Source organism: Macaca thibetana, chromosome 6 (assembly GCF_024542745.1).
Source record: "Macaca thibetana thibetana isolate TM-01 chromosome 6, ASM2454274v1, whole genome shotgun sequence".
Lineage (NCBI taxonomy): Eukaryota > Metazoa > Chordata > Mammalia > Primates > Cercopithecidae > Macaca > Macaca thibetana.
This window is the reverse complement of record NC_065583.1, coordinates 40,859,841-40,880,287: the sequence shown is the minus strand read 5'-3', so window position 1 is coordinate 40,880,287 and position 20,447 is coordinate 40,859,841. Positions and strand designations below refer to the sequence as shown.

At 41.5% G+C, this 20,447-nt stretch overlaps 3 protein-coding genes and 1 pseudogene across 3 annotated transcripts in view; 3 read left to right on the top strand and 1 right to left on the bottom strand.

Moving 5' to 3' along the window:
• Window positions 1-58: 58 nt before the first annotated feature.
• Window positions 59-5,854, top strand: PCDHA10 (protocadherin alpha 10). The gene has a single exon (XM_050794993.1). It carries the CDS (start codon window positions 3,204-3,206, stop codon window positions 5,766-5,768), a length of 2,565 nt encoding a protein of 854 aa, XP_050650950.1. The 5' UTR covers window positions 59-3,203; the 3' UTR covers window positions 5,769-5,854.
• Window positions 5,855-8,390: 2,536 nt separating this feature from the next.
• On the top strand, window positions 8,391-8,990 carry LOC126957336 (protocadherin alpha-4-like; annotated as a pseudogene).
• A 733-nt stretch (window positions 8,991-9,723) lies between these two features.
• Window positions 9,724-10,718, bottom strand: LOC126956102 (uncharacterized; the record flags this gene model as incomplete). Its single annotated transcript, XM_050792971.1, is given in 2 exon segments — window positions 9,724-10,067; window positions 10,070-10,718. Coding segments are annotated over 2 exon segments (993 nt in total), but the record flags the coding sequence as incomplete, so codon positions are not given.
• A 1,584-nt stretch (window positions 10,719-12,302) lies between these two features.
• The window catches only part of LOC126956101 (protocadherin alpha-12), a 140,931-nt gene continuing 132,786 nt past the window's right edge, over window positions 12,303-20,447 (top strand). Inside the window, exon 1 of the mRNA XM_050792970.1 lies at window positions 12,303-18,675. Coding sequence (XP_050648927.1) covers window positions 16,285-18,675 — 2,391 coding nt within the window. The 5' untranslated portion in view covers window positions 12,303-16,284. The remainder of the gene's footprint in view (window positions 18,676-20,447) is intronic.

Sequence of the window (20,447 nt, the reverse complement as noted above, 5' to 3'; positions counted from 1 at the left end):
CCCAAAGTGCTGGGATTAAAGGTGTGAGTCACCGTGCCTAGTTTTTTTTGTCATTTTCTTTCAAAACTTGGTCTCTGAGCTCCTGTCATTAAGCCTATCTACATCTGTCTAGCAGCACAACTCACCTTGAATATAGGCTTATACTTTCAAGTATCTTTGTCTTTGCACATTTTCAAGTTTCATGTGTCATTTAAACTTGGGCCCAGGTATTGGATTATTTGATGTGAATAGAGGGATGCTACAGATGTCATTTGTCCCCCACCCTAAGTCCTCCAGTCTCCTTAGAGCTAGTACTTACTAAGCATTTACTATGTCATCAATAATCATAAAATGTATTCTTTATTATTGATGGCTGTGTTGATGGAATTGGTAATTTAGTCCTTCATATTAATCTCTATTCTCTCTCAGAATATAAGCTCTCATCATACGCAAATTCTCAGAAGGGCTGTGAATACCTTAGTAATAAATTTATCTTTTGAGGTCATTAGCAAACATGAACGCACTGGGATCCAGAGAAGGTAAAATTCAAAACAGGCTGTCAAATTCAAAACAGAGAGGTGAGAGTAGAACAGACACTTTCCTATTTTGCGTAATAGCTCTCCTTATATGCATCTGTAGTTAACATTCCTCAATTCAAGTCAGAATCATGAAACAATAATGAAGCTCCTCCTATGCCAGCTCTCTTCAAGTTGTAGTTACTATATAGGGAAAACTAAGTTATCACCCAATATCTTAGACACTTTGAGAGCAAAGGGGGTGCTGTAAATAAGTATACAAGATCACAGACCTAAACTGAGCCTGTCCCAGACAAATTGGGGCCTATGGTCAACCTATCCTTAGACCTACTAATGCTACTGCATTAGCAGCACCTAAGTCCTCATTGAATGTTCTGGTTTAAGACCACCTCAGAAATTCTGAAATGGGTAGTATGAGCAAATTTTCATTTTAAAGCACACCTGAGATGATTCTCATACAACTGAAATTTTAGATCCGTAGCCCTATTTAATACTTGATGTGCAAGTTTCTGCAATCTAAAAAGATGTGGTGGCCTGACACCCGTAATCCCAACATTTTGGGAGGCCAAGGTGGGAGGGTCCCTTGAGCCCAGCAGTTTGAGACCAATGTAGTGAGACTCGTCTCCACCAAAAAAAAAAAAAAAAAAAAAAAATTAGCCGGGCATGGTGGCACACATCTGTAGTCCCAACTACTCAGGAGGCTGAGGTTGGAGAATCACTTGAGCCTGGGGCATTGAGGCTGCAGTGAACTGTGATGACACCACTGCACTTCAGCCTGGGTGACAGCAAGATTCTGTCTCAAAAAAAAAAAAAAAAAAGAGTAATTTAACTACTCCCTACTTTTTATTCAATGTTAGACATCTACATTGGGATATTTATGTTATTACTTGGTATAAAATGTACATTAGTAGAAATCGAGTTTAGTTTTTATTATTTTGTGTGTGGAGATGATTGATCAATGGCAAACTTATTTTACACTCCAGATAGCTAAAACAAACGTTGATATTTTGGTACGTAGCTCATTACATTTTAATTCAGGGTTTATAAAAAAGTAATCTCTAAAATCAGAATTCGAATGAATTTTGATGCAAGAGGCATGCCAAAGGAGTAGAGAAGTATAGAAACAGAATTTAGTAGGACACATAAACTGATGGATTAAGTGACACCCATTTCTGTCAGTTTTCTTATTCATAAATATTGTTGCTCTGTCATTCAGATTTTAATAAAAAAGTTTAAAGTTATTGACACATTTAAAAATATTCTTTAGAAAAGCCAAAACATCATTAAATAAAATAAATTAACACTTGTATAGGACCAAAATTTCTGTTATTAAGTTTTCCTTTCTTGGAAATATAGAAAACCCAAGTTTTTTCAGCAGCACAGATATATTACATTTTCATTCCTGAATATTTGATTTCAAGAACTTTGAGAGAGAAAAAATATTTTTACCGCAAGTGGTAATGAAAAACTTCATTGACACTGATAAAATTATTAAATACATTTCAGAACTGTGTCTTTTGAGCATTTGAAAAGTGTAAATATAACAGGGTTGAAAGCATTTGTCTCTGAAAGCAGATATAATAAATTTGTTAATTACTTTATTTAGAATTATAATTAAGATTCTTTTTGCCCATGTAAGATATTACAAAATGAAACTTCTCCTTGTATAAAGGATTTTTCTGTAACAGCACTTTTCTCTTTTCTTAAATACGGAAACCACCACTCTCAGCCTGTGCAGTAGCAATAATTAAGGCATTCTATAGGTAATAATTTTGCCTGATGTGCCAAATTTAGTATTGAGCCTCATCAAAACAAATGTGGCCAAATTGAGGCCTGAGAATAGTTTCCATTTATGAATCACTCACTCTCCTTAAGGTACTATTGCAAGCACTTAATATATTATAATTCACACAACCACCATATTAGTATTAGGCCAAAGTTATAAAACTGGAACATGGAGCAGGAAGAGGTTAAATGATTTTCCCGTCATGTGGCTAGCGAGTAGGATAATAGGAATCTAAATGAGAAATGTCTGATGTTGAAGCTAATGATCTCTAAATTCTAGAGATGACTAGATCTTCAGAGTTATAAACACCTCACAGATAGTTGATGCTTGACATTAGTGTCTAAACAAACTTTATTAAATCTCAAAATAATGAGAAAGAGAAGTAAGTTAAGTGTCAGAACTTAAAGGGAACTAAACTTGTCATTTAATAAACTATTAGTATACTCACTAGTATGCAAATACTAAGGGCATTTTGAAATTCAGGTATTTATAATCATGTGGTTAGGGAAGAAATCACTACTCTGAGATTCTACATTTAAGAAAACATTGCACGTGGGATCAACATTTATTATTATTAACTATAAAGAGACGTAATGTGAGGCTTTGAAAGTTCATAGACATAAAAATACATAAAAAAAAGAATTAACATACGAATGAAAGAAAAGTTGTGAACTCATGGACTTGTACTTACACCTAAAGCCACCGGATGTCGCTGTGGTCCACAAAATAGCTTTTTAGAACAAAGGCATCTGCCAGTTTCTCAAGGACTAGGAAGTAGCTTCATTCTGAGATCTCAGCCATTTTGATAAAAAATAGATGTAAGAAATAGGACAGAAAATGTCAGATCGTATGTGCATTCTAGACCGCTGATTCGTCGATTTGTAAAACAAGAGAAGCATAAGATGGTTTCCAGATGTAGCTGCCTGGGGGTCCAGTGTGCGCTGCTCTCGCTTCTTCTCCTCACAGCCTGGGAAGTGGGGAGCGGCCAGCTCCACTACTCCGTCTACGAGGAGGCCAAACACGGCTCCTTCGTGGGCCGTATCACGCAGGACCTGGGGCTGGAGCTGGCGGAGCTGGTGCCGCGCCTGTTCCGGGTGGCGTCCAAAACACACGGGGACCTTCTGGAGGTAAATCTGCAGAATGGCATTTTGTTTGTGAATTCTCGGATAGACCGCGAGGAGCTGTGCGGGAGGAGCGCGGAGTGCAGCATCCACCTGGAGGTGATCGTGGACAGGCCGCTGCAGGTTTTCCATGTGGACGTGGAAGTGAAGGACATTAACGACAACCCGCCCAGGTTCTCCGTAACAGAACAAAAGCTCTCAATACCTGAATCCAGACTGCTTGACTCTCGATTTCCACTAGAAGGCGCATCTGATGCGGATGTTGGAGAGAACGCATTGCTTACTTACGAACTCAGTCCAAATGAGTATTTTGTTCTTGATACTATAAACAAAAAAGACAAAGACAAATTCCCAGTGCTTGTTCTGCGGAAGCTGCTGGATCGTGAAGAAAATCCTCAGCTAAAGTTGTTATTGACAGCAACTGATGGAGGCAAACCTGAATTTACCGGATCTGTTTCTTTGCTGATCCTGGTGTTAGATGCCAATGATAACGCTCCTATCTTTGACAGACCGGTTTATGAAGTTAAGATGTATGAAAATCAAGTGAACCAAACATTAGTTATATGGCTCAACGCTTCTGATTCGGATGAAGGAATAAACAAGGAAATGATGTATTCATTTAGCCCTTTGGTCCCACCCACGATAAGAAGGAAGTTTTGGATAAACGAAAGGACGGGAGAAATAAAAGTAAATGATGCTATTGACTTTGAGGACAGTAACACTTATGAAATTCATGTAGATGTTACAGATAAGGGAAACCCACCTATGGTTGGTCACTGCACAGTCCTAGTGGAACTACTGGATGAAAATGATAATTCACCTGAGGTGATTGTCACTTCTCTGTCTCTCCCAGTGAAAGAAGATGCTCAAGTGGGCGCCGTCATTGCCCTGATCAGCGTTTCTGACCATGATTCAGGAGCCAACGGACAGGTCACCTGCTCTCTGACGCCCCACGTCCCCTTCAAGCTGGTGTCCACCTACAAGAATTACTACTCGTTGGTGCTGGACAGCGCCCTGGACCGCGAGAGAGTGTCGGCCTATGAGCTGGTGGTGACCGCGCGGGACGGAGGCTCGCCTTCGCTGTGGGCCACGGCCAGCGTGTCCGTGGAGGTGGCCGACGTGAACGACAACGCGCCGGCGTTTGCGCAGTCCGAGTACACGGTGTTCGTGAAGGAGAACAACCCGCCGGGCTGCCACATCTTCACTGTGTCTGCGCGGGACGCGGACGCGCAGGAGAACGCGCTGGTGTCCTACTCGCTGGTGGAGCGGCGGGTGGGCGAGCGCGCGCTGTCGAGCTACGTATCGGTGCACTCGGAGAGCGGCAAAGTGTACGCGCTGCAACCGCTGGACCACGAGGAGCTGGAGCTGCTGCAGTTCCAGGTGAGCGCGCGTGACGCTGGCGTGCCGTCTCTGAGCAGCAATGTGACGCTGCAAGTGTTCGTGCTGGACGAGAACGACAACGCTCCCGCGCTGCTGGCGTCTCCCGCTGGCAGCGCGGGAGGTGCAGTCAGTGAGCTGGTGCTAAGGTCGGTGGGTGCAGGTCACGTAGTGGCGAAAGTGCGCGCAGTGGACGCTGACTCGGGATACAACGCGTGGCTGTCTTATGAATTGCAGTTGGCGGCGGTTGGCACACGCATCCCGTTCCGCGTGGGGCTGTACACGGGCGAGATCAGTACGACGCGCACTCTAGATGAGGATGACTTGCCACACCAGCGCCTATTGGTGCTGGTAAAGGACCACGGCGAACCGGCGCTGACGGCCACGGCCACTGTGCTTGTGTCGCTTGTGGAGGGTAGCCAGGCACCCAAGGCCTCGTCGCGGGCTTCAGTGGGCGTAGCGCCCGAGGTGGCTCTGGTGGACGTCAACGTGTACCTGATCATTGCCATCTGCGCGGTGTCCAGCTTGCTGGTGCTCACGCTGCTGCTGTACACTGCACTGCGGTGCTCGGCGGAGCCCACCGAGAGCGCACGTGGGCAGGTGAAGCCCACACTGATGTGCTCTAGCGCGATGGGGAGCTGGCCTTACTCGCAGCAGAGGCGGCAGAGGGTGTGTTCTGGGGAGGGCCCGCCCCCGCCCCCGCCCCCGCCCCCGCCCCCGCCCAAGACTGACCTCATGGCCTTCAGCCCCAGCCTTCCGCCGTGCCCAGTGGTAGATGTGGACGAGGAAGATCAGTCTATTGGAGGAGACCACTCTAGGAAGGTGGGTTATTACGTTTTCATTTTCTTTTTGTGCTTTATGAATAATACTTTCTCTTACCGCATTTTCTCAAATATATATCAGAATATTTCATTTTTGTTTACATTCCATTTATGCTGGAATATTTCTAGTGATACCTTTGTAATATAATTTATTCCAGGAGTTTTTGAATATTTTTATCCTATCCAGTGGGTCAGCCGTTGTTTGGTACTTAAATTTTTTAAAATAATAATTTATTCTGAATACACTAATATTTTCCAATACAGATATGTGATATAGGTTGCAGTTCTGATGATTTACTTTCATAATCACTTTTTATTACAAGTATTTGTAAGGTTAGTACTTCATGTTATTTCATTTCCAATCTAAATTTTGATTTGATTGTATTTGCATTAACAAAAAATTTCACTGATCTGTATCTCTTAAGTGAAAATGTGTTTTCCCCCATGCGTAGAATATGTGTAGTGTACCATAGCTTATACTGCCACAGCAGATTTCTATGTTCAGTGATTACAGCTTTTCCTTAATAGTGCAGTAAGTAGGTGGGCAGTTCATTGGTAAAAATGTCTTTATCTTAGTAATTAAGTTAAATGCTTTGAATTTTAAAAATGTTTTCCATCTTTGTTTTAGTTGTAGTGTTACCTGTGTCAGTGTGTATTATTCATTTAGCAGAAGAAAATGTATGTTTCAGTTATTTACATAATTTTATCCAGTAGTTCTTCATTATCTGCTCCTTTATCAGTATTAGGCATTGCTTATGATATTCACGTATTAGCTCTTTCACTTTGAGGAAGGAGCCATGCTTATGCTTAAAAATGAAGAGAATTTGAACACTTTTAATTTTGAGATTGAAAATACTTTAGTACAGATGAATATTAAAAGTTTGAGGAGAAAATTAAATTAATGTTTTCTACTGATCTGATATATTGCAGTTTAATAGCTTCTCTAGTCATCTTAAACAGGGTAGGGTTGGATGATATATACTCAGAAATGAAAGCTAATTTAGTTGCATAGTGACAAAACTACAATATCAATTGTGTTTTCCTGAAATTGGTTGTTACCTGATACCCATGATTTCATTTTTTAAAAAAATTTATTAATTCTAGTGTTACCAAACACCAATGCCATGAATTTATCATCTTGCCTATGGCTCTTAGCAATTATTTTTTTCTTTCCCTTTGTCTTTGAGTATGGAGATTGAATTTGTTACTCAGTATGTACTTCACAAATAGCTTCAAATAAAAGTTAAAATTATTGTTCAAGTTTAGGAACACCAAAAAAACCAAAACAAAACAAAACAAAAAAAAACTCTGGCAAGAATTTAAGCATGGCATTCTTTCAGTGTTAATACTCTCCATGCCCTGTCTCCAGCTGTTAGAAATTATAGCTGCTAAGTTAATGCAGAGTTTAGACGTGTATTTGTTATTATATCAAATAGGTTTATAAAATATATACTTCCCCCTCTGATATTTGAAAAAAAAATCCTCCCGGATGTCTTATAATATAAAAAACTTAGTAAAAACTCATATCAATTGTAAAAGTCTCAGGTATACAGGTGCATTAATCTCTCCATCAATACTCATTTAAGGCCAGGCATGGTGGCTCACACCTGTAATCACAGCATTTTGGGAGGCAAGGTGGGAGGATTGCTTGAGGCCAGGAGTTCAAGACCAACCTGGGCAACGTAGGGATACCTTGTACTGTGTGTGTGTATACATATATATATATATATATATGATGGGCTCTCCTTACATATATATATGTACTTATGTGTATATAAGCCAGGCATGGTGGTATATGCCTTTAGTCCCTACTGTAGTGCTACTTGGGTGGGTGAGGAGGGAGGATGGCTTGAGCCCAGGAGGTCAAGGCTGCAGTGACCCATGATTATGCCACTGCACTCTAGCCTGGATGACAAAGTGAGACCCTATTTCAAAAACTGAAAAAAGCAAAAGCAATAGTAACATCAGTATCCTGCAAATATGATCTTTTTTCATATTAATTCACATGATAATACAGTTGGTGCAGTAGTACTTTATTTAAGATGTCTACATACAAGATAAAACTCTTCCTGGAATTCTGATTTGTAAGACAAACTCACCTTTGAAGAGGTACTGATCACACACAAGAAAGTATAGGAAAGGAGTTGAAAGCTCACAAAGAAAAACATAAACAGGCCTGGTGCGGCGGCTCACACCTGTAATTCCAGCACTTTGGGAGGCCGAGGCCAGTGGATCACGAGGTCAGGAGATGGAGACCATCCTGGCTAAAATGGTGAAACCTCGTCTCTACTGAAAAATACAAAAAATTGGCCGGGTGTGGTGGTGGGTGCCTGTAGTCCCAGCTACTCGGGAAGCTGAGGCAGGAGAATGTCGTGAACCGGGGAGGCAGAGCTTGCAGTGAGCCGAAATGGCGCCACTGCACTCCAGCCTGGGCAACAGAGTGAGACTCCGTCTCAAAAAAAAAAAAAAAAAAAAAAAAAAAAAAAAAAGGAGAGAAAGAAAGAAATCGTAAACATAAACATATGCAGGAATCAGGAAGGAAGAAGGTAAGTGAAATAATATGAAACCAAATGCACTTATGTTTTGAGCCACAGGATATTGTTGTTCTCCAAGAAAAGTATTTTTTAACAGAAGAAAATCAGATTATTCTTAGATCAGAAAGAAGCTCCATTGTTCCCGTGCTTTAAAAACTACAAACACCCATTAAGATCATGTGGAACCTCAGGAACAAGGAATCGAAAGGTCTCAGAGGAACTAAGTCTTTCTAGTCATGAAATATTGTTTTACTAACCAAAAGAGAGGCATGATAACAGCTGCCAGACTAAGTGGCCAGGAATCCCGGAGCCTACAGCATTGGCTTCTGCTCCCTGAATTTTGTGAAGCAGGGAAGGACCAACTCCACTATACCATCCTGGAAGAGGCCAAGGACGGCACATGGCATCTTCGTGGGCTGTATGGCGCCGGACCTGGGTCTGGAGCTGGTGGAGCTGATACTTCACCTGTTTCAGTTGGATTCCAAAGGCTGCAGGGACCTTCTGGAGGTAAATCTGCAGAATGGTATTTTTGTGAGTTCTCTGATCAACCTCGAGGAGCTGTGTGGGAGGATCTCGGAGTGCAGCATCCACCTGGAGGTGATCGTGGACAAGTTGCTACAGGTTTTCCATGTGGAGGTGAAAGTGAAGAACATTGAAGACAACCTGCCAGTGTTCTCAGCAACACAAAAGAATCTGTTTCTGAAACTAGGACTCTTGATTCTCGTGTTTCACTAGAGGATGTCTGGGATGCCGACATCGAGGCCAATGCTCTGATGACTTACATACTGTACCCCAATGATTATTTTTCCCTGGAAATACCAACCAAAAGCAGGTAAAACCACTCGAAGGTGTATTTTAAAAATTCTTTCAGATAGATAAGTTACTTCAGAGCTACTCTTGGTGCTCAAAGCAACTGATGGGGGCAAAGCTGAGCTGACAGGCACCAAAGCCTTACATATCACAGCGCTGGATGTAAATAATGATGCCCAGTGTTTGACAAAGCAGTCTATCATATGAAATTACTGGAAAATGCAGGAGAAAGTACACTGGTTATTAGACTTAACCCCTTGGATTTGAACGAGGGTTCAAACAGCCACATTGTTTCTTTGCAACTGATGTCTTCCCTAACATAGAAGCCCTTTTTCGCATAGATTCAGACAGTGAAGAAATAAAAGTAAATGTAAAGATAGGTTTTGAGGAAACTAAATAATGAAAGATTCAAATACAGGCAGTTGACAAAGGTAATTCCCCATTGTTTGGTCACTGCACAGACTTGATAGAAGTCTTGGACATCAATGATAGTGTTCCAGAGTTAGCAGTAAGTCGCTATCATTCCCTGTACAGGAGGACGCTCCGCTGGGTACCGTCATAGCCCTAATCAGTGTAACTGACCCCAACTTCAGTGCCAAGGGACAGGTGACCCGCACCCTGATGCCTCACGTCTCTTCAAGCTGGTGTCCACCTTCAATAGGCCCTGCCGAGAACCTATTCGTTGGTGCTCCACAGCGCCCTGGACGAAGAGAGCAAATCTATCAATTGGTGGTAATCGTGCGGAATGGGGACTCGCTTTCATTGTGAGCCACAGCCATCAGGTCCGTGGAAGTGACCGAACAGTGAACCACAACGCACCGGCGTTCGGGCAGCCCGAGTACATGGTGTTTGTAAAAATAACAAACCGCGGGGCTGCCACGGCTTCACAGTGTCCGCGCGGGACCGGTACGCTCTGGAGAATGTGCTGTTGATGGAACAGCGGGTGAGTGAGCGCGCGCTGTCTAGCCATGTGTCGGTGCACGCGGAGAGCGGCAAGTTGTACGCGCTCCAGCGACTGGACCACGAGGAGCTGGAGCTGCTGCAGTTCCAGATGAGAGCGCGCGAAGCTGGCATGCCGCCTCTGGGCAGCAGCGTGACGCTGCAGGTATTAGTGCTGGAACGACAACTTTGTCGGCGCTGCTGGCGCCTTGGGTGGGCTGGCGGCGCTGTGAGTGGGCTGGTCCCTCATTCAGTGGGTGCAGGCCACGTGGTGGCGAAGGTGCGCGGGGTGGACTCCAGCTACGACGTCTGGTTGTCACAAGAGCTGCATCTGTCAACTGGCAGCACCCGTTCCACGTGGGGCTGTGCTTGGGCGAGATCAGCACGAGTACCCTGAACGAAGTGAAAGTTACGAGCCACCGCCTGCTGGTGCTGGTGAAGGACCACCGCGAGCTGGCGCTGACTGCCACAGTCACCGTGGTTGTGTCGCTGGCGGAGAGCAGACAGGCGAGGAAAGCCTCATCGCATGCGTTGGCGGGCGTCGAGGTCCAGGAGGCAGCGCTGGTGGATGTCAACGTGTACCTGATCATTGCCATCTGAGTGGTGTCCAGCCTGTTGGTGCTAACGTTGCTGCTGTACACGACGCTGCCATGCTTGGTGCCGCTCACCGAGGGCTCATGCACGCCAGGCAAGCCCAGGCTGGTGTGCCTCAGCGTAGTGGGATCTGGTCTTACTTGCAGCAAAGGAGATCTTACTTCGGAGAGTGGCCGCCCAAGGTCAACCTTATGGTTTTCAGTCCTACTGTTCCCCGTGGTTCAGGTTTTGGAGACAGACTTCAATAGAAAATTTTTGAGAAGTACTGTAAGTACTGTAATCCTGGAAAGTATTTCATTCCTATTAATGTCCCTCATGGTTACATTGATAATGTTTACCAAGTTATTGTTTAATTCTATTGCTTTATTTATTTTGCTTTTGTTTTTCTTTTGAGATGGTTTATTTAAAGTACATTGGGGCCGGGCGCAGTGGCTCATGCCTATTTGTAATCCCGGCACTTTGGGATGCCAAGGCAGGAGGATCACTCGAGGTCAGGAGTTTGAGACCAGCCTGGCCAAAATGGTGAAACCCTATCTCTACTAAAGATACAAAAAAATTAGCTGGGTGTGGTGGTGCGCACCTGTAATCCCAGCTACTCAGGAGGCTGAGGCACGGGAATTGCTTGAACCCAGAAGGTGGAGGTTGCAGTGAGCCAAGATGAGGCCACTGCACTACAGCCTGGGAGACAGGGTGAAACTGTGTCTCAAAAAAAAAAGTACATGGGAAGTCTAGCCATCTTCATCACATTTTACTGCAGTCGCCATGAATATTCTTTAGGAATATTCTTCAGTTGGTAAGTATAATGATAATACTACTAATGAATTAGACTGACTGGCTGTTTCCTGTAAATGAGAAAGTTAAATCTTACAGGAAGGATAATGATGAATAATGATCCTTATGAGAAGGTCAAATCTTCTCAATTTTGAAGCAAGTTCTTTATTCCTATTCATTTTCTTATTCTGATTTGTGTCCTCCATTCCTTATTATTTTTATGTATTCAAAAATACCATGACAATATTTAATATAATAATTATTTGAGTTTAAAACATGTTTAAATTTTTATCTTTCTATAATCTGTAAATTTATCTTTCACAAACGGTGATCAGCAGGGTTGAGGCAGCTTCGTTCACAAACAATTTTGTTTCTTCACGATCAATAGCAATCTTTTTTGAGATGGTGATTGCAGTGGGTGGAGTTTTAGCTTTGCCTTTAAAGGTGATTTTACTACTTAATTTTTGTCTTCAATCTTCTTATAATTTCATTTTAGGTCATTGTCTTCACAATCTTCAGCTACTTCAGATAGCCAACAATTTTGTTCTTTTTTTTTTTTTTTAAGTCAGCTCTGCTTAATAACCTGTTGAACTAATTGCTGCTGTCCTCCAGTTTAAGTTGTTGAGCTCTTCTACTATTTTGGAAAGATTTCTTTGAGCACTTATTATACTCATTTTTCTTTCATTTTTGGTACCTGGCTGCATGAAAATATTTTAGGGTAGGAAAATTCACACTTATTTGGGTTTTAAGTATAAGAGAGTCTTCCCATAAATGATGAAGAGTGATACCATTGTCTGTGTTCATTAAACTGCATGGTTTTCAGAATGGCATTGCTGAGCTTGGCACGGTGTCTCAGGCCTGTAATCCCAGCATTTTGGGAAGCCGAGGCAGGAGGATTGCTTGAGGCCAGAAGTTTGAGACCAGCCTGGGCAACATAGTGAGACCCCCATCTCTACAAAAAAAGTCATTGCTTTTAATAACTTAAGTATAAGAATCATGGGATATTAATAAAGGCACTTTCACTTGACAATTGTGGTGTTAATTATACCTTAGAATTTAACATTGTATACTCTTGATATATTTGATGCAAAATATTTTTTGCCTTCATACCATATTCATGTGAATTGCTTTCTTTAAAGGGATCCCAGAGAACATGTATTTATAGCTGTAAGGATGTGTATCAAATTATATGTAAAATTACTTTGCTCTTTTTGGCTCTAATTACAAATGAGATGGCCTTTAATTCTGTGTAAAGAAATAGTATATTTACATATGGGAGGATAATCATGTTATAGATAGGGTAAAGTTAATATAAATGCTGAAAAGGAGTTAGTGGTGTCTACCTAGAAAAATAACTTCTGAGAGGATGATTTCTATGAAGATAAACATTAAGGAAATTTCAGAAAAGGGAAAACCCTGTCCTACTTTATGGTGCTGGAATTCTCTTCATCCATAACTATAGAACAAGAGCCAACACTGATCAGTAACTTCGTGATAATAAATCACCACTGTTTGAGCAGTTTATTAATATATTTGTTAGACATCAAGTAAGGGGCTTAAATACATTATTTCATTTAATCCTTATAACAATTTCTAAAGTACATATGACCACTCCAATCTGAAAGATAAAATAAGAGAAGCTGAGATGTTTATCTATTTTATCCAGTGCCAGTACATGGTGGAGATATTATTCAAATGCATATCTTTCAGACTTCAGATTCATTCTTTGTTCACTATAATGTAGAGCTTTCTTCAGTAAGTCTTTTCTCTACTCAAACCTAGTCTTGGCTAGGAAAATCAAGCACAAGCTGTGTACAGGCAAATCTTTCTTTCTGTTGTGCTTAGAAGAAACTTCACGATTGTCTTCATCATTAATTTTGTACAATGCGTGATTGAGATGGCATTAAGTTTTTTTATGTTAAGTGATTTTTTTCTTATAAGAGTTCATGATCATCATTATCATTTGTTTTAATCAATGCCACATTGAGATAGGTATTTTGGTTATGTAATTGTTAAATAATTAAGAGTTGCTCTATAAGAACTACGTTTCTGTTGTTTGGAAGTGATATAAGTAAGAATCATTTAACATGCAAGAAAAGTCAGAAAACTGTGGTTTCCAATATCCTTGTGGAACACCCAAACTAAACACTTATACCAAAAATGACACCCTTCTTTCGTTACTGTGAATAAAGACAGTGTTTGGGACAAGCATAGGTGTTGATATTATTATTTCAGGGACCCTGAACATGGCCAAAGGATTCAAAAAATGTTTACAATATTGCATACTTCAATAACAATTTTAGAGACATAGATTCCCATCAAAATCTTCAAATGTGTGTAGGTCTTTCAGTCTTCTTCAGTCTTACTGTTGTCTAGGAAGCTTGTACCACTGACAAACGATTTGTGACCAAATAACTGTTTTTACTTGAATAAGCCATGAAAGAGCAGAATTAGCATTACTGAGTAAATCCTATAATTTTGTTAATACAGTGGTTGGATAATGTAATTCTAATCTGTTGATTTTGGAGAACCTCCTGGGGTTCTGACAACCGTGTCAAAATTTATTTAGGTGTTTTCAAGAAATAATAGCGCCAGGTCTGTTATAGAATATCAGTGGATGATGTGCACTAGTAAGACATTAAAATATACACTCTAATACATATATGACTAACAGGACATACAGGCAGATTGTACATCCTGATTGATATAGTAAAAGTCAGGCACATAGTTCCTTAATCTTCAATTGATTTTACAAAATCAGTTAACAATAACTGTATTGAAATGACTTCTTGGCATTAGCCTATACCCTGATATTAGGCTGATCCTCAAAGATGAGTTCAAAGGGAGCATAATCTCTTCACTAGGGGCTGGTTGAGATGGTGACACCTGAAATATCACAGCCAGAATGCAAAAGATGGGTCATTGATTCATAAACTCTATCAAACTCTATTATGACTTGGCGTTTGTTCAGTACTACTTTATATATTCACAAAATGCTATATCATTGGAAATTAATACCTAAATTAACATCTTGTTTTAATTCAAATATGTGATATTATCATCTTTCCAGGGTAAACCTTCTCAGGTTCATTTTCCTACCCTGGAAGACTCTACATTCCATGTAACATCTTCATCCCCAATTCCCATAATAAGGTGATTGAGGATCTGTTGTTTCCTTTTGTTCAAAATAAACCTGATGTGCTTCAAATATCATGTTGAATATACTGTCATCTGGTCTAATGTTCTATTTTGATTAGAAGCTACTATGATTGATTATTTTACAGATGCATGATGGAACTAACTGTCATAAAAGTTGATATGTCTCCTTTAATTTTTTAATACAGAATTTTACATTCATCTTAGAGTTCTAGTGTTATGACAACATTGGGAAAATAGTAAATATGAAAAAAGTAGAACAAAATCTCAAATTAATAGTTGAATATATATAAAATATTAGCATACACATATGATAACTTTTTCATATGTCATTGCAGTATTTTTAGATTGGAGATAAACCATCAAAACTATACAACAAAATATTTAAGCTAGACTGGTATTTATTCGAAATCACTTTCTACTCTAAAATTTTGTTGCATCTTCTTTTTTTCCTCCTAAATCCTAAGAGTATATGAAAAGACAAAGAAAGTTCAAACAAATTACAACTTCAGGCAATGAAAACTCTCATAAGCAATTCCTGTATTTTACTCAGTATTTTCTATGAAATTCCATTTCCACAAACACTAAGGTAATTTACCATTTAGTTGAATTGTTTGATTAATTTTCTATGTTTTAAGCACAATATCAGGTACTTAGAGAAGATATAATTAAAAATCACATCTCTTGTTTTCCATGAACTTATGCTCTCAAACCCAAAATTCTTTAAACAAGAAACAAACTATTTTCATGAATATAACTGAATTAGGTTAAGGAAACCAAAGTTGGTGACTTGGAAATACCAATGCACAAAGATGTTCAGGGTGATTTTATTTATTTTATCGAATGATACTAAAATTTATTTTATAGTTGAAAAGCCTATTTCTGTCATATCATTGACTCTATTACATAAAGTGATCAATTCTGATATCTTGTATTATGCTACTATGGCTTACGTTAGAAATAATAAATGTCAAATAAAAATTCGTCTAGATCAATAGATTTTTCCTTTGTGAATCCTTTTTTAAAACTACCAAGTTTGAGAATATGAATATACTTGTTTTTCATATTGTTCTGCAATGGATATAAAGTCACTTATAATCAGAAAGCAATTAAATGTAAATAACAGTAAAGAATCAGAACTATAGAAAACAGGTATGAAAAGGCAAGCCCACAGAGATGAGAATAGGTCATGTGGAACATAAAGACTAAAGAGCTGCTTTTATAAAACTTCAATTTTTTTCTTTGAGTTCCGTAGCAGCCAAAGTAACATGGGAGACTGAAAGTAAAACAATTCAAATTTGATAATATTTTTATATGAGGAACAACACTTTCAGGAAATGTTTAGCCCTAGTTTTTCATGAGGCCACGTTAACAACTGAATTCTCATTCTCTCTCACTCTCTCAGTGTATATGTATTTTAGATAAGTAAAAGAACAATTTTATAATGCTGTCATACATAGACACAATAATTAAATTTGACGTTAATCAAGAAATAAAATGCCATTTCCATATATATTTAGTTTCATTATGACTTATAATCTGAATATTCCATAAATAAGCACGTTGGAAATATTTAGGGGAAGAAACCCAAAACACGTGAAATTCTAGGGTGGTAAATGTAGTGCACAGTACTCACAGTTTTAGGCGCAAGGTGTCGCTCTTTACTTGGTGGAAAGTTCTTTCAAAGGTTGATCTGAATAGTCAGGCACTCGCATACAAAGGGACTCCATCATACCGGATGCCACCGTTTAAGGAGCCTTTGAAACTTCTCAAGAATTCAGCGAGATTTTTAACCTGAAACTGAAGAATCTGGTACTGTAAGTCTAAAGAAGCTTATTTTGGAATCCAATTTCGTATGCGATGTTTGGTTTTCAGAGATGGGGACTGGGCCCCCCACGACTACTGCTCTGGTTTCTCTTCCTCGAATTCTGGGAGATGGGAAGCGGCCAGCTCCACTACTCCGTCTACGAGGAGTCCAAACACGGCACTTTCGTGGGCCGCATCGCACAGGACCTGGGGCTGGAGCTGGCGGAGCTGGTGCCGCGCCTGTTCCGGGTGGCGTCCAAAACACATGGGGACCTTCTGGAGGTAAATCTGCAGAATGGCATTTTGTTTGTGAATTCTCGGATCGACCGCGAGGAGTTGTGCGGGCAAAGCGCGGAGTGCAGCATCCACTTGGAAGTGATAGTGGACAGGCCGCTGCAGGTTTTCCACGTGAACGTGGAGGTGAAGGACATTAACGATAACCCGCCGGTGTTCTCGCTCAGAGAACAAAAGCTGCTGATTGCGGAATCTAAGCAATTGGACTCGCGTTTTCCACTAGAGGGAGCTTCTGATGCTGATATTGAAGAGAATGCTCTATTGACCTACAGGCTAAGTCAAAATGAGTATTTTTCTTTAGATTCACCAACGAATAGTAAGCAGATTAAAAGACTGTCACTTATTTTAAAGAAGTCTCTGGATAGAGAGAAAACTCCGGAACTTAATTTGCTACTAACGGCTACAGACGGGGGAAAACCGGAGCTTACTGGCACTGTTCAGCTGTTAGTCCAAGTCTTGGATGTCAACGACAATGATCCAGAGTTTGATAAATCAGAATACAAGGTGAGCCTTATGGAAAACGCTGCTAAAGAAACTCTTGTGATAAAACTAAACGCCACAGACCGAGATGAGGGAGTCAACGGAGAGTTAACATACTCCTTAATGTCAATTAAGCCCAATGGAAGACCCTTATTTACACTAGATCAAAATAATGGAGAAGTGAGGGTCAATGGAATTTTAGATTATGAAGAAAACAAGTTTTATAACATTGAAGTACAGGCTACAGATAAGGGGACTCCCCCAATGGCAGGTCACTGTACAGTCTGGGTGGAAATCTTGGACACCAACGATAACTCTCCTGAAGTCACCGTGACTTCTGCCTCCCTCGCAATACGAGAGGACACTCATCCCAGCACGGTCATTGCCCTGATCAGCGTGTCTGACCGTGACTCAGGTGTCAACGGGCAGGTGACCTGCTCTCTGACTCTCCACGTTCCCTTCAAGCTGGTGTCCACCTTCAAGAATTACTACTCTTTGGTGCTGGACAGCGCCCTGGACCGTGAGAGCGTGTCGGCCTATGAGCTGGTGGTGACCGCGCGGGATGGGGGCTCGCCTTCGCTGTGGGCCACGGCCAGGGTATCCGTGGAGGTGGCCGACGTGAACGACAACGCACCTGCGTTCGCACAGCCCGAGTATACAGTGTTCGTGAAGGAGAACAACCCGCCGGGCTGCCACATCTTCACGGTGTCTGCGCGGGACGCGGACGCGCAGGAGAACGCGCTGGTGTCCTACTCGCTGGTGGAGCGGCGGATGGGCGAGCGCGCGCTGTCGAGCTACGTGTCGGTGCACGCGGAGAGCGGCAAAGTGTACGCTCTGCAACCGCTGGACCACGAGGAGCTGGAGTTTCTGCAGTTCCAGGTGAGCGCGCGTGACGCTGGCGTGCCGTCTCTGGGCAGCAACGTGACGCTGCAGGTGTTTGTGCTGGATGAGAACGACAACGCACCGACACTGCTGGCGACTCGGGCTGGCAGCGCGGGAGGCGCAGTTAACGAGCTAGTACCGCGTTCAGTGGGTGCGGGCCACGTGGTGACGAAGGTGCGCGCAGTAGATGCGGACTCAGGCTACAATGCGTGGCTTTCATATGAATTGCAGCCGGCGGCGGTCGGCTCGCGCATCCCGTTCCGCGTGGGGCTGTACACGGGCGAGATCAGCACAACGCGTGCCCTGGACGAGGTGGACTCACCGCGCCACCAACTTCTGGTGCTGGTGAAGGACCACGGTGAGCCGGCGCTGACAGCCACTGCCACCGTGCTGGTGTCGTTGGTGGAGACCGGACAGGCGCCAAAGGTCTCTTCGCGGGCTTTGGTGGGCGCCGCGAGCCCAGAGGCTGCGCTGTTGGATGTCAACGTGTACCTGATCATTGCCATTTGCGCGGTGTCCAGCCTGCTGGTGCTCACGCTGCTGCTGTATACTGCGCTGCGGTGCTCGGTGACGCCCACTGAGGGCACGTGCGGGCCGGGCAAGCCCACTCTGGTGTGCTCCCGCGCGATGGGGAGCTGGTCGCACTCGCAGCAGAGGCAGCAGAGGGTGTGCTCTGGGGAGGGCCCACCTAAGACGGACCTCATGGCCTTCAGCCCCAGTCTTCCTCTAGGTCTGAATAAAGAGGAGGAAGGGGAAAGACAGGAACCAGGGTCAAATCACCCCGGACAGGTGAGTTTTCTACAGATTCCACCTATCAGAAAGTGTATGTGAAATTATTTAAAATCCAGTGTTTTTCACGGATTTTTTAAGGGAAAGTTTTATGATCAGTATTTTGAATAATGTTTTAGATAACAACGTCTGTTCATGAAATACCAAATGATACACATCTTCAGTCTTTTAGTCATATGAATAATTCGGCTTCTTTAACCAATAAATGTACTATTTCTCTTAATATTTGGTTAGCAAATATTAAAAGAAATGAGATGCAAGAATGATTCTTCTGTAGTCACTTGAGTAGAAATAATTACTATTTTCACTAAAGTACCCATGCTCCTTCATCTCTAAACTTCAGTTATGGCCATAATAACTAAGGATTATTTAAATTTGCTCCTCTTTGTCTTTTAGTAGAGTTTTGCCTTGATATTTCCACATTGTTAAATCAATTGGCTTTGTTTTTCTAAAGGGAGGAGGTCTTCCCACGATGTCCAGGTTGGACTGCACTGGCTATTCACAGGTGACCGCTCAAAGGATTCTCCCACTTCAGCCTCCAGAGTAGCTGGGAATGCAGTGCCACTACACTTAGTCCATTGGCTTTTCTAACTTCAGGCTTGTATCAAAACTGGAATACTCCATTAGTATGACATGATTTACTTTACTTTTTTTATTTTTACAGTGTTAAACATTCATCATAAATTCATTATATATGAAACAATCTTTACTTTTGTCTTTATTCTTGTGATAATACTTGTTGTCATATTGTTTGAAAAAAAAAGTTAAACCTTGCATTCTTATATGCTGCTTTATGGAAATAATATAACTAAAATTCTACATGTTCTTGCCAGGCAAAGTGGCTCAGGCCTGTAATCCCAGGTATTTGGGAGGCTGAGGCAGGAGAACTGCTTGAGCCCAAGAATTTGAGGCCTGCCTAGACAGCATAGCGAGATCCTGTCTCTATAAAAAATTTAAAAATTAGCCAGACCTGGTGGTGCACGTTTGTAGTCCCAGTTTCTTGGGAGGTTGACATGAGAGGGTCCCCTGAACCCAGGGGTTCAGGGCTGCAGGCAGCAGTGAGCTATCATCGTGAGACCCCTATCTGAAAAAATATTTTTTTTTTTTGCCTGTTCTTGATTTTGTGCCATACAAAGGCAAGAGATTTGTCAACTTTTGGATACTCAAACAAAATGGCATGATTTATGATTCCAAAGGAAACTAGGTAAATAAAATTATTCAAATTATCCAAACATGCTAAAGACTTGCATATAGGGCTATATTATCTACAATATATGCTAGCTGGCATTCTTCCATAGGTTTTTCAGATTCATGTAGCAGAGAAAAAATTAAATATATTAATATGAGTACCTACTGACAATTTTTCATTCATCTCACATTTTAACTGCTCTATCTTGTAGTGCCTTATTTCTAATGTTTTTGAAATTTTCTTTCCACGTGGTATCACTCCATCTGAAGATCTGAGCAAAGATCATTTACTTCTGAGTCATTCTTCATATTTAGTTATTCTTACCACACGTAGAGTGGTGGAATTACAGACTTTCTTGAGAATCATATCTAGTTATTTCCCCCCTTATAGATGCATAACATACCATTTGGCACAATATTCAAAGAGTCTATGCTGAAGCCTAGTCATATACTTTAGATCAAGAACTTTTGTACCTTAGTATTCATTGGCTAAAAACATTCTTTAAGTATTAAAGAGAAGGCAACAAGATAAAAATATAAAATATTTCAGACTCAAAAGTGATTAAACCATCATACCACTTATG